The sequence below is a fragment of the Rhodnius prolixus genome, unplaced genomic scaffold (genome assembly GCF_049639745.1).
Source record: "Rhodnius prolixus isolate KJV_2025 unplaced genomic scaffold, Rpr scaffold_10, whole genome shotgun sequence".
In the NCBI taxonomy this organism is placed as follows: domain Eukaryota; kingdom Metazoa; phylum Arthropoda; class Insecta; order Hemiptera; family Reduviidae; genus Rhodnius; species Rhodnius prolixus.
The window spans coordinates 2,338,077-2,352,639 of NW_027411615.1; the positions used below are offsets into that span (position 1 = coordinate 2,338,077).

The 14,563-nt window shown below is 32.2% G+C and overlaps 1 protein-coding gene across 4 annotated transcripts in view; it reads left to right on the forward strand.

Moving 5' to 3' along the window:
• The window catches only part of Eaat2 (Excitatory amino acid transporter 2), a 112,171-nt gene that overhangs the window by 74,112 nt on the left and 23,496 nt on the right, over window positions 1-14,563 (forward strand). For all 4 annotated transcript variants that reach the window (XM_074133360.1, XM_074133358.1, XM_074133361.1 and 1 more), the window contains exon 2: window positions 5,039-5,161. In XM_074133360.1, coding sequence (XP_073989461.1) covers window positions 5,056-5,161 — 106 coding nt within the window. In that variant the 5' untranslated portion in view covers window positions 5,039-5,055. The remainder of the gene's footprint in view (window positions 1-5,038; window positions 5,162-14,563) is intronic.

The window sequence follows — 14,563 nt, forward strand, 5'->3', positions numbered from 1 at the left end:
AGAATTGTTCGCCTTTATTTAAAAGAACAGTACTTTAACCTCAATTAAAGCAATGCTTTCTCAAAAACGTTCTGTCCAAATTGATATGCTTATGTAGAAATAAAAAACCCTTCTAGCTGTCCTAGAAAACTCAAAAGCCGGTTTTTAATAGTGCACCTCTGCTGAACACATTTATATACTCATAAATATAATACAAGTTTTAAATCTTCTAATGATTAAAACAGCAATTTGGAGTAATGTGTAAATCCACCCGTTTCTTAACTGTAAAAGAATCTGCTCAAATAAGTAAGTTAAAATTTTCTTGAGTGGGGATATTTGTGAAAAACTGCGGTGTTAAAATTCACACCACTTTCTCTATTTTGTTTTAAACTTATCGTTTAAAAATCGCTTGGCTGAAATCGCAGTGAGCGCTGTTAGAATAAGAAAACTCTTCTGGCATTTGAAGGTGGACAAGCACTAGATAAAATGTTAAAATAAATAAATTAAATAAAAGATGATTCTATGTTTCTCACAGATATCTCTCAGATTTCTGGATGTAAGCACACTGGAATTAAGAAAACAAAACCTCTACCTAAATGGGTCTTACCAATAGATCGTATTCTGAGAGTTTGTGAGTAAGAGCCAGGAAACAATCAGACAACACATGAGGTATTTTCTAGGGTGTGGTGGTGTTTAGGTTCAGGCATTTGTTCGGAAGAGAATGACGGGTTTATTGTTCGATTTGCTCACGGCTTTGCCTCTTCAGATAGTCATATTATTATTACTCTCAGAGGACATCGCGAGACCAATGTTAATTCCCAAATATTTTTTGAGATGTCCACTAGGAGGACGTTTACAGCTCAAATACTAATCTCAAATAATAGAGAGTAAAACAAATTGTCTAATAACCGTCCTATGGATACAATAATAACTCCTGGTGGGAATTTTAGGCATTAAGAATGGAGTAGAAGTACTAAATGGTTATTTCCAAATTTTATTGAATAAAATGTTATTCAATATTTTCTTTGTCAATTCTACAAGCTTATATATTAAGCCAGATTCACTTCAATTATTTTGAGATGGGTTTGGAAGGGTTGACTATCTGTCAAAAGTACTGCAATGTTTTTTTTAGTAGACCCACATTTACGAGTATGATTATCTTTCCTAAATTAGGCATATACATTTTTCAGTTTGAACTGAGCGTTGCATTAACTTGAGCATGATTACATAAATGTAACAGTAGCAGAAATATCAAAGAACTAGAAAATTTACAAGTCAAATGAATAGGCTACTTAAAATTTAATAATTAAAATATATCCTTTGTCCATAATCTTCTTTATAACGGCTCCCATTTTACTAAAATATTTTAAGAGTAGAATAATACCTTATTGTTTCCCTTATATCTAAATACTTCCCATTTTTATAAATTAAATTCCATCCCTAATGGTTAGTACTAAAAGACCGTGTTTCATTTTGTGAAAAGAGATTCAATAAATAGTTATTGATATAACTATGCGACTACGCAACAAACATTCCAACAAACTGAATACACTGAAACTATTCAAACCAACGAACTATTTGAACAAATTAGATCAATATAAGATATAAATAACCGGTATTTTACTTACTTAGCAGTTTAGTAACCGACACTGCTAACTTCACCTTTATGATTCACTATTACTAGTATTTATTTCGAGAGCATTACATAATTTTACTTTCTCCTACCAGGATTTTGGGTTTGAGTCAAATTTTTAAAATTGAGTTATATTTTAATTTTAAATTATGATAATTGCTTTCGGAGGGAGCTGACAATTTTCAACGGGATTTACCCTTATTTATTTTATTAATTTATATGTGCTTTATTAATTTTATTTCTTTGAGGTTTTTCTGGAAAATGGGTGGTCTGATTTTCTTTAAACTCAAATTGCGATCAAATAGATCCATCTGCCCCCCCCCCACTGTCGCCAGTGAGACTACTTACCTTCTTCAGCTGGGAAAACAATTTATCCAGATTAACTAGGGAAGATCTAGGAAGCGCTTGGGAGCCTGCATTTAGGGATAACCATTCCCTGAGGCAGCTCACTCCAACGCTCCCTTGACATTTTGAGGATAACTCCTTCAAATTAAGGAGACCGGTTCTCCATGGAAGTTCTAAGAAGTGAAGGGTGCCGGTGATGAGAGATAACCACTTGTCTAGTGTGATCTAAACATTTCGGTACTCCCGGATTAAAAAGGTCGGGAGGTTTTTAAGGGAGCGTACACTCCATTCCAACAATGGCAAACTCCCAGTCTTTTTATTGAAAGCTCAGGGAAGCGGAGAGTCTGCCATTCGGAAAAACACCTAGCTCCAGATTCTTCTCCTCCGATTGGAAGAAGAATTGTGAGCCGCCCAAATTTTTCGGATTTAGAGGACCTCGATATGGTATTTCCAGTGAAATGATCTTGAATTCTTTTTTTTTTACCTAGTAAGATTAAAGTAAATATTCTCTCAAGAACGGTACCAAACTATTTCCTTTGAACTTTATATACTCAGTTTGCATCTAAATTTCCCCATATATATTTTCAGAGCACATCTCAAGGGTGGGTGGTACATCTTAAACATGTCTGCATATCTTTTCGCAATGCAGACATGAAGGAAGTTCATTGACTTCTCACCCCAGCAAAATCAGACAATTCTACCCATATCACAGTTCTATACGCACCGAAACTTCTTCTTTAATATAACTCCAGTTTTTCGCTTGTATTAATACCTAACTGTGAATGACAGTTATACGTTCTGAAGAAAAAGTATTATATAATAATTTCCAGATGTTCGTGGTACAGTAATATCTAATTATATGCTGTCAGATTAAATTCCAGTTAGTGACCAAAGCAAATTAGATCGAATGAAAATTAGATTAATTTGAGCTGTATCAAATTGGCAAACATAATTGTTAAAATGGACAGTTTTAGTGAGTTGAATAGACAAATAAAACTTTGCAAAACAAACGTATAAACTATTCACATGTTCTCTAAGTACTATTCAGTTTTTCTGAATCATAGAATATAACAAGTCTTTTTATTCACCTTTCAAATGGTTTGCTTACTTAACTAATAAGCTTTCTCTGATATTTTTCTCTCTCTCTGATATTTAAGGCTGATATTTTTCCCTTTCAATCAAATGATAAGTTTAAGAGAACAGTTATCTTTGAAGAAACAAACTCCAAATAATGTTTGTAATTTTTTTTTTGGTGTACATCAAAGGAAGAAAAGAAGTAAATGGTAAAATTAGAATGTGATTGGGTTTGGTTGGAAGCAAATAGATCTCTAAGAGTGTAATGTATGCTCAATCAAAAGAAAATATCAAGAAAAAAAAATTCTTCAAGAAAAGTATTATTTCTGGTTGAGAGATTTTGATTGCTAAGTTATGGTGCTGAGTTCCATGGTAATACCCAAATGAAATATAATGTTTCAGTTTTCCGATTGTGTGTTTTCTGTAATTTATTATTAAAATACCTCAAACAGAATCTACTATTTAACTAACGAATTGCTCACATTTTTTTTTGTGATTTTCTCGATTTAATTTTAAAATGATTTAAAAATATCATTTCAGTGTAATTTTCAATCTGGACAACGATAATAAGAATTAGGTAATCGCCTATTTTTTTCAGGCGTGGCTCAACGTCCAACAAATGATCCATTATTATTATTTTATTTTTTGCTGCGCAAAAGTTATTACATACAGTTATTTTTATTATTATTATTCTTTATCACACAATAATACCAAACCTTATGATAATTATTAACAAATTAATTAATAAATATTTGTTTTTAAAATGCGAAATATACAAACGAAATATTTTGAACCGTTTTTACGAACGTTTGATTTGACAATGTGTAATTTTATTGTAAAGAATATTGTTTAAACCTGTTACTAGAGGTTTATTGTTTATTTTACATTAATAGAAGACAGAATATTTTATTGATTGTACAATTTTAGAGTAAACTACCACTACTTTATTTTTTTTTAGACTTCAGAGCTTTTTACTAAATGTTCGTTGACTTAAATATAGATACATTACTTTGGCTTTAATGAGAATGCATAATGTCTCAACAAAAAATGAAAATAAATCATGAAAAATAAGGAAGTACTTTAGAAGCTGCTGATTTTAACTACGTAGTTGGTTCACGAAACCCAAAAATAAATTCGTTACATAAAGTAAAGTAATCGCCCATTTTTTTCAGGTGGGGCTTAACGTCCAACTACCAATTAGGTGTCGTGGACGGTGGCGACTAGCAAACATACTTTACTGTAAATTTCTTTTATTAACCATTAAATAAAATCCATGGCCTAAGACCCGGAATTGAACCCAGTACCGCAATACATATTAGCTTCGCAGGTCTCGCCTCTAACCGCTCGGCTACCGTGTCGCTCAATTCGTTATATATACTGCCCCATAGTCTGCGTGTGAGGTAGTACAATTTTTTGTAGTAAATTGATGAAATTAAAATTTTTTAGACAAATACCCGTAACTGGTAAGAAATGGGTGAATAAAAAGAAAAATCAACAAGAATAAATGAAGTGTTTTGGAAACGCAACAGCCCGTGCACTGATAAACGGATAGTGCAAAATGTGCCTATTCGGAAGGGAACCTTGTAAGCAGGCGTTTGCCAACCACCACCCAATGGAGGGGTGGTAGAAAAAAAAGGGAGAAGCATGTAGAATGAGATCGATAAGGGGTGCGCAGAAACCCAGGGACCATTTCCCTAGCCCCTCATCCACCCTACTCCCTTGTCGCTCCCTATTTCCACTAAATACCCTATCCACCCATTTAAAGCTATACACACTGTTACAAAACATATATCTCTCCTCTATACCGTAGCCTAACCAACTACATATTATTACGATCAACGATTTTTACCGGGCGACATATTCTCACTAACTAATTGTTTGCTTTACATCTTTAAAGACCATTTTATTTTTAATTTTTTTCTTTTAAACCTCTCTAAACACAATCAATCACCATTGCTACCAATACAATAAATTTTAACGCCATGTCTGGGCCGGCTTTGTTTCCAGATTACCTGTTTACAAGGATGGCACCCGATGGACAGGACAATCGCTCAACGTGTCGACGTTGGATGTCTGACAATCTATTCTTATTCTGTACATTGTTTGGTGTCATTGCTGGAATTGTGCTCGGTAAGTCATTATAACATATATTTTTAGTACCTAAGTTTTTTTAGTTGCCAAATTAAAAATGCATGAGACACACCCCAAAGGTTTCTTTGTTTGTATGCTTTAAGTAATTATTAATGCATCATTTTGAGTATGGGGCAACCCTAATTATTCAAGTTAAAACTGAAATGTTATATATTTTATGTTCAAATGTATATATTTTTATAATTGTTTAAACAATAATTACATTTAATACTTTTAACTAATAAAAGTTAATTTTAAAAAATACAGTTTTATCTATAAAGAAAAAAAGGAAAATAAATAAATAGCTTATATTATTTATGAATCACGAATAAATACATTAAAGACGAGCATGCCTATGTTAACTTAATGCCTTTACGCATGAGTATCAAAACTTTGCCAGATTTTTACAAACTATTGGAATACATAGAATTTGTCTTTGGAATTATTATAAACTTTTTATTCATTTTTCATTTTCTTATTTTCTCTTACAAGCTGGCAAGTGATCGTTAGGCGATTCGATATTCAGTTAATAACGGTGATGCATGTTTTGATATTCGCTAAAGTGTATGTGAACAAAATATCTAAAAATCAACTATTAACTTAGTATTTTTTAATATATATTTATTAATGCAGCTATTGATTTTTGATAGCCCAAATACTATTAATAAAACTGGCACTAAGGTAGCCGAGCGGTTAGAGGCTAGGTCCTAAAAAACTAAGAAGTTTTGCAATTCTAAGTTCGATTACCTGTGTAAGCCCTGGATTTATTTGACAGTTTACAGGAGAAATTTATCTTTACTTCTTACTTTACAATTACTGGAACTGCGGTATTTCCAGTTTTTCTCGAATATCGCTGCGAGATTTCCTCTCAACTTAGTGTACTGTAGATTATCATAAGTCTATCAATAATAATTTAACCATTTGCCTGGATTTTTCTTCTTTTTTTTTTTTGGAGGGAATAAGGTGGTTTCTACAAATCACAATCTATCCCAGGGATTTTTGACTTGGCCTTTTTTTTTAACAAATTCTAAATTTCATTTAGTAAATGCTGTAAGATAACGTTATACGGTTGTTGACAGATTTTTTACCGGGTCAGATTGTTGAATTAGAGTTATCACCAGAAGTAAAAGATTTAAAAACCACTAAAAATTTAAAAAATTGGAATTTTCTAGTGAGTTTGTGTCCAACTCAAAAACGAAAAGTCCCAAGGAACTCGTGCTTTGCACGCATGAGGAAGGGAAAGCTAAAAAGAGGATCTCGTGAACGCACGCTCCTCATGATTCCTCATATACCATTCGAGGTACAAACTCGATATACTACATCCTGACTGTTCAGTTGCTAAACAGGAAAAAATTAATTTTTGCTACCAATCCCCGTTAGTATTGCCAAGCAGTCCCCTACTAAGACATTAGTAGATTTTTATAGCATTTAATATTCTCTTGTCAGAGAAAATGAGACTTTGAACTGGGATAAAATATCTCTCGCCTCAGAAGTTACAAGTCTCTCTCTCTCTCTCTGTCAGCAATAAGAACTTCGAGAGTTTACCAAACCATTATTCAGGATCTATACTAACGGAAAGGACATCCAAAAACTCTTCAGCTCCTCTCACAACGTCATAACCCCTTCAGCCAATTGCTGTGGATACTATTTCGTTGTAGATTTAGAGTAATAATGGTAGATTCAGAAGAATCACTTAGGCTGCAGTGGAACTTTTATCAAAGAAGAAATTTTTAAACCTCATTATCAATAATATTGTATACTTTTTCTTGTAAAGCGATTATGAAAGAACGATTAGATTTTTGCACTAAGTTATAAGGCTTTAGACTTTTTGAAATAGAAATGGCAGTATTTTGATTTGGGGTTGTATGACATAGAATGGTTTAGGAAATTTCTAGTTCTTGAAGGTCAATGACAGCAAGGTGATATGTAGAAGTGGTGCATCATAATTCAAGAAGCAGTGCCAGAAAATAGGAGTTAAAAAAAGTATATTTTTTTTTTTTACAACAGGACAATGGTCCGAAATAAACTGCTAACACTAATCGGGAATAGCTCCTTTAAATGCTGCTCAGCTCAATTGAATACCCCACCACAGTTACCAGATATAAATTCTGTAGAGAATTTGTGGTATTTGACAGAAAAAAAAAAATCAGAAAAACCAATCATAAGCGGGAATAAAGTTTAATTAATGGTTGGAAATCCATAAATCCTGATATTGATTTTCTGAAGTAATTTAGAAGTTTGTTTGTTAGAAAAAACAAATTCATTAGAGCGAAGAAACTTGTGAACTTGAATGCAATTACATTTTTTACTGAATTTTTTTGTCTATAAATGTTGCAACACATATTATAACTATCTTTAATATACAACAAAAATGTATCGTTATATTCAATAAAACTAATTGGTTAATCTTACTCCTTGGTCTATAGAACATTTTTGTTTTTTCATTGTCAAAAATCATGGTGTGCAAATACCTTTTTTTTTGCCTATTATTGTAGGAACAGATCCCTCCTGTTTATGAAAAACATATGTTCAATTCCATTCTGTTTACACAGACAGAAAACATATGTTGTTTTATTTCAGACAGATAAAGTACTTTTTTCCCCCAAGGGCGAATCTTTGTTTTGTTGGCCATCTACTTGTTATTGACCTAGTCAGTATAAAGGATCTTGTAATTTACAGTTAGTCCCAATTTCTAAAACTGGATGCATTATTATTAGTTACTAAATTCATATTTAAGAATTTCCATGATGACAGTAGAGTTTTACTTTTTAGGAAATTTTCTTTATCTTTTGTTGGTCAACCTAGTCTATCCTGATGCATCGGATGAGTATCCAATCCTCATTTGGATGATGTCTCACTACGTATATGTAAAATGGACATGTCGCGAGAATGTTGAACAATTCTTCTTCTTCGTCTTAGCAGATTGCCACATCTACCCAACAAAGTAGAGGCTTTCCAAAAGAACTGTCAGAGGTTCTTTGGAACCACTTTTAATCTTTTCTATGAATTGAGGGATTAGCCCACAGTCCCCACAGCGTAGTGGCAGGGTTGCCATTTCTGGGCCTCCACGCCTGCCTTTTAAAGCTTTCCTAAAAGAAAACGCGTCATAAGGCTGGTAGCCCTAGGCTGTGTACTATTTGTACCCTTTGAGTTGTGTGTATTGTGTGTACGTGTGAGTGTGTGCATAGAGTACTGTAGCTGTGGTAACCCGTGGGGTCGCTACACCCCAAGTGTCTGCATGCAACAGACACCCCTTGCGGGGATGAACAATTCTTTTGCTAGCAAAATTACTTGAAAATGAGAAGTAGACACAATATTACTGTAAAGTACAAGTAATTCTGCAAAATTTCTAACGCAAGTTTGTAGTATTGGAGAAGTGTCGATCACTTTATTCAATCTTATTGAACCATCTTAGCGAAGTTGCCAATTTTCCTTTGTAGCTTTGGCCAGTTTTCCAATCCAACTTTAGAAAATTTATCATATCGCTCGAGTTAAATCTATCGTTCATTTTATTCCTGACTGGTTTCGAATTTCCACTATCGTTCGTCTCACACTACAAGTTTGAAATTATTTTTGTCTAGAATCTTTTCTGTTGAGATTTAGAACGTTGAACCCTTTCATTAAAGATCATGATCTTGAATGACAAATAGCTAACAGAACTTAATCAGGATTTGTGTAAAGTTACAAATAATAATGCCTCATATATAGACATTTTTCAAATTCGCTTTCGATTTAGTTGAGATCGAAAAGGCCTTATTTTTTTTTAATTTGGTTCCACATGGGATTTGGCCGAATAGCCTGCGCCAACAAACCCCAGGGAATCAGTTATGGCACCATGGGAACATGTTTTCAGTCCTATCTGTTTGATTATAATTTGGAGTCTGAAAAAGGAGCCATGAGTTTTATCTTAACTATTATTAAGATAATAAGTCTATTATTATTAAATAAAAAAATGCTTCCAATATAAACAGCGGATAAAGATGCTTTGAAAACTATCAGATAAAAGGAAAAATGTTGACAAATAAAATACATAATAAACGCAAAAATAAATAATATTTAAAAAACAAAAACAAATCAGGAATGTTTATTTGGAGGTATATGAAAAAGCAGATAATTAATTTTTAAACTAATGAAACAGAGATCTTGAATGCTTGTAGTACCCTAGCCCAACAACAAGAATAACATTTACATTATCATCTTATCTAGGCTTTATCGTCGTACCCTTGCGCAAGTTCTAGCTTATTATCACACTCTTCACTCACTTTTACTCATGACTTAGACCTACTTCACAGAAACTACATACTGTGAACTAGCTCTGGATACTCTTTTTTAGGTCACAGTGAATTTGGAATTAAAGTTACTTTTAAAACAAATCTAAAATTGACATTTTAAATTTGTATTCATATACTTCTCACCTCTTTCACTCCTTTACTTGTGATAAGATTCCTTAATCTCATTAATATTCACTACTATGATCTAAAAATGAATAATTTTTTAGTGATTCAATTTTTGGCACAGCTTGCACATTCAAGAGAGAAAATTTTTGTTTTAATGGATACAAATTTATTCTAATAATGACGCCGTGTTTTATTTATTCTGGAATTTTCCACTAGAAATGATAGATGGAAGATTAATATTAATATACATATTGACTTGTAAAATACTATTATAACTTCGATTTATATACATGAGCTTAGGGGTTCTGGTAGGGTGCAAGAGAAGGGTGCCTGCTTTCTATACACCCCATATTATTAATGGGTCATTGAACATACTCATCTAAACCCGACATCCCTTGTCTTTTAAACTGTAAATAATAACAAGCATTTAATTTTCATAAACATTGAGAGGTCATTAGTTCTACAACTCTATTACTTAATAACATAACAAAGAAAAATAAATGGTGATTAATAGGTTCAACTAAAATTTAAAAAAAAAAAACATTTTTAACGATAAAAATTATAGATTGAAATCATAATGGGCGTTTTTAAACACTCACGAATCCGAAAAAGTGGATTTTAGAAAATTCATTTCAAGTGTCTCTCTGTAGCTCACTTTAAATTTTATTTGAGCATCTCCTTGGGCCTTGATAGAAACTTAAGATGAAAACCTTTTACTTGCAAGTATTTCTCAACTGATTTTATTTTTAAACAATACCGCTGTTGTTTTTCATTTTTTTTATGTACTTTTTCCGAAACTAGCTCCTAGGATTTTCTCTGAATTTAGTATATACAACATAAAAGTGGATCTACAGCTTTTACTTTAATCACTCTCATAAGAAAATCAGTTTTAGGGTACGTCTCATAAAAATAATGGATTAGGCTTGTATAAAATTTAATGTATGCTTTTATGAACTGTAATGATAGTGAGAATTAAATAACATTAAAATATTCGGAGTTAGAAGAAGATACATAAGTTATTTACCTCAAGAATAATCGAAAGAGAAAGAAGAAGAATAAAGGAAAGGATAGATTTCTGACCAGAGTGATTCTGTGTAGAAAATTAAGATGAAAGAAACACAACATGATCTAACATTACAACATTTAACCATCACCAAGAAATGCTTAAAACAAAGCTGCTTGTGATATTAGCAATGTGGATTCGCCCCCAAAAAGCTGGATGGAATTCATGCTTCTGAATCACAGATTTCTTTCACCTTGGAGTTAGGCGAAGGCGATTGCCCTTACATTAGCTGGGAAAGGAAGAAAATAATGGCAGTAGTAGGTGTCTTCCAGTTCCCCTTCAGGAAACTCCTTTGCGATGTAATTTTAAGAAAAATTCCATTTCTTCTAGAATCTACCTATTGGTACATTTGTTAAAGAGAGAAGAGCAATTCATCATCGGAATGACCTATAACCGTTCTCTCACATTTTAAGACTTCATGGTACAGACAAAAGAGATAGATTTTTTGAAATAACAAGCCAACTTTGTGGACATATTTCTTTGGAATTCTTCTAAGTATTATCACTTCTGAAACTTTCCGTACTTTGTGATAAAAATAAAAAAACTAATTAAACTTTTCCATCTGGATTAACCTTGGAATTCGCTTGGAACTAAAAATAAAAGCTCAGTAAAATTTAATTATAATAACTTTGATCGAACAGAGATAGAGACAAAACGAAGAATGGGCGAAGAATACGAAAGCTGTGAACAAGCAAAGAATCTAAAAGTTTTAGATAGCGTGATCCAGTTACTAACTTTTTATTTAAAAGATTATTACTGTTATCTTGAGTCCTGCAATTCAAAGATACTTTTAGGTATTGTCAGGGAGGCCAAAGTCGTTCTTGGACTGTAGAGCCAGTTAAGAGAAGAAGAAAAAAAAATTACAGTTTGGCCGAAGGCAAACACTTCAACGATATCAAGGAGTTATTATTAGTCTTCCTTTTGAGAAGAATATTATAAAGTACCCCTAATTATGATCGAAGAACAGTCTTCTTCTTCTTCACAGTGAAAAAGCAAGGAGGGAATTAATGTTCGGAGAGGTATTCTGAAGAGCAGAAAGATAATCTGCTTACTACTCATTTCGACGATAGAAAATACCAGTCGCTGGACTTATCGTTTTTACTTAAATCTCTCACTACCATGCTACCATGTCGTTATTAATTTATATCGCGTTCAGATTTAACAATTTTGAAAATATAATGTTGTGAAGTTCAGTCACAAATTTTTATTCAACAACTCATCAATCATTTACAAAGAAAGCGCTGCAGTAATGATTTTCTCAGACGAAAATGCCCATATTAGGTTCCTAATGATTTAAAAATTCATTAGTTTTTTCCAAATCGCAGGGTGAAAACCTCTTTTCAAATTTTGTAATAAATTTTGAAAAGATCTCCTTTCACTACACATTATCGGTCACAAATCTGATAATGTAGGAGGAGTCATGTACATTAATGATAAAAGTTAGTTACCTCTTTTATCTAACTGATAAGATTTCTCTTTCAGTCTGCTAGAGATAAAATACACCTGACTAGTACGAAATTATTTAATTGATAGTTACAGTAAACTAATTCCCTTTGGCTCAAAGTACGGATATCCATTATTATAGAGTATTCTAATAATTTGAGTCTATTTATACTTTGCTATTGATATTAGAGATTACAGAAAGTAGTATCTAATTTTCTGGAATACTTTATTGAATCGGGTTCAGCGAATCTTTGTTGGCTACCAGATTGTTGTATTAAAATCGAGATGTATTATTTGATTTAATGAATCATTTCTTAAACTTTAATCAGACTTGTGTCTGTAAATTCAATACAAATAAATTATTATTGGGAATAAGAAAAATTAAGTATTGAAAATAACAAAAGGGAATAATGCTCACTATTAGAGATTTTCCACAAATAAGTGGAGGTGCCCGACAATATGTGAGGGACGCATCACACACCTCGAAAAACAATACTTCATCAACCTTTCTTATCCTAGGCTATAACATGCCCGGGTGATTTAAGACTGTAAATCTTTGCACTTGGCTGCGCAAAGATATTGCAAATAGAATATTCTAGATTCTGGAACTGAAAAAGCTTAATCTACAAAACTGGGGGGTCAGTAAATTCAATGGGATCCCATGAAGAGGCACCTTCAGGCCTTAACTCAAGCAGAATTAAAAATAAAATATCCTCGGGAGTTTTATCAAAAACCTGTACCATCCTGCTTTCACTCAACATCCAGATTTCTTCATTTTGAAACGGAAATGTTCTTTTTATTTGTCTCGGTCTCCGAGGAAGAAGAGAGAATGAACTTTCCTTCAAGAGTAGGTCTTGAATGGAAGGAGATTTTGACTCTTTGTCACTGTCCAAGTGCTTCAATTATAAATGTTTGCATTGAAATTTTTGAAGCGTTAATTGTGGTACCGTATCCTCTTAAAACAACTGGATAAAACATTTTGTATCAGTAAAAACTTAAGGGATATAATTAATTCAGAAAAGTGTCATAAAATTCAAAAATCCAAGTATCTTAGCAAGCTTCTTCTACTTCTTCTTCAAGAAAACAATTAGAAGGAAACATCTTGTAGATTCTAATCTAGAGACTTCCTGCAGGAAAAACTTCTTTTTTTGAAAAGCATATGTTAAATAGCAATGAATGAATGAACTATTTATTTTTAGAAATAGTTCGTGTATAAAGAAAAAATAAAATGAAAGTTTGTGTATTTATTTTTAGGCGGTACTTAAGAAATAGTTGAGGTGTTATTTATGAATGGAACATTTTTGTTTGTATTAACATTATAGTGACTGTAGCACGAAAATTATGGGGTTCCTTACTATTTCATTAGAATCACGCAAAATACCATTTACTTCAGTTTTCTTAAATCTTAAGGTTTAACGTAATTTTCAATTTATACTAATGTGCTATTTAATAAAAACGAAGAAAAATTTATGATGTTCTATAAGACAATTACACTAAGTTATTAGAATCATATAGATATTACTCTGATGGTGAAATTGTAAATTGATCTTAACGGAAGATGAGCTAAATAGCAGTTCGCTATTATTTAACAGAAATAGAATTATCAAACCATGTGTATCAAAATCCTTGATCTAGCCTTCTCAATCTCCAGATTGATGGATATTTCCTTCACTGTCTCATGAAACTCTAAAGAGAGAACTATTAAACCACTATGCCCAGTAATGGGGAACTAAATAGATTGCTGAGATAGGGTCCATGAATGATTCCATATCGAAAACGCGCAAATAACGCAATAGAGGGCAGCATAAACTTTGGCCTGGAGAAAAAGAAAGCTACTCACCAAAGGCCCCATCACCGAGCCAAAGAATACCCGCTACTCCAAACCTCCCATACAATCTGGAACTATCCAAGTCATTTCTGGAATTATTTCCAGGCAGCACATCATCAATTAATCCTTACTGTAAGGCGACCCTTACGGTATTGGCCATAAATATAAGTTGTTATCACAGTCAGAAAGATGGCTATCATTAATAGCAAAGTTTAAAATAAATTTAAATTGTCCCTTTTTAGTAGTTTATTTATCCAAAATTGCTTTCATTAAATTAATTAAACATTTTCTAAGTTCTTTCTCTTCATTTTCTAATTTTTCCACATTATATTTCAATTCTTTTTGTAAATTCAATAAATTCTCTAAAATATTCTTCATTTTCCACTTAAATTTTTCCAAATTTAAATAATAACTTTTTTTTATATCATATTTACATTTTTTTATATCATTATTTAAAAGTTGTAACCTTTGCATATAATTTTGGATATCTTTTTCACGTAATTGTTTAAGATGATATTTTAATTCTTCTAAATTTTCTTCACTCTTTTTATGCAAATTAAATTGTAATTGTTGGTTGGTTAGATTTTTATTTCTCTTTAGACGATCAATAACCATTATGACGATGGTGTTTGTTCAATAATTTCTTTTTCATCTGTAAGTCAGTAAAAAAA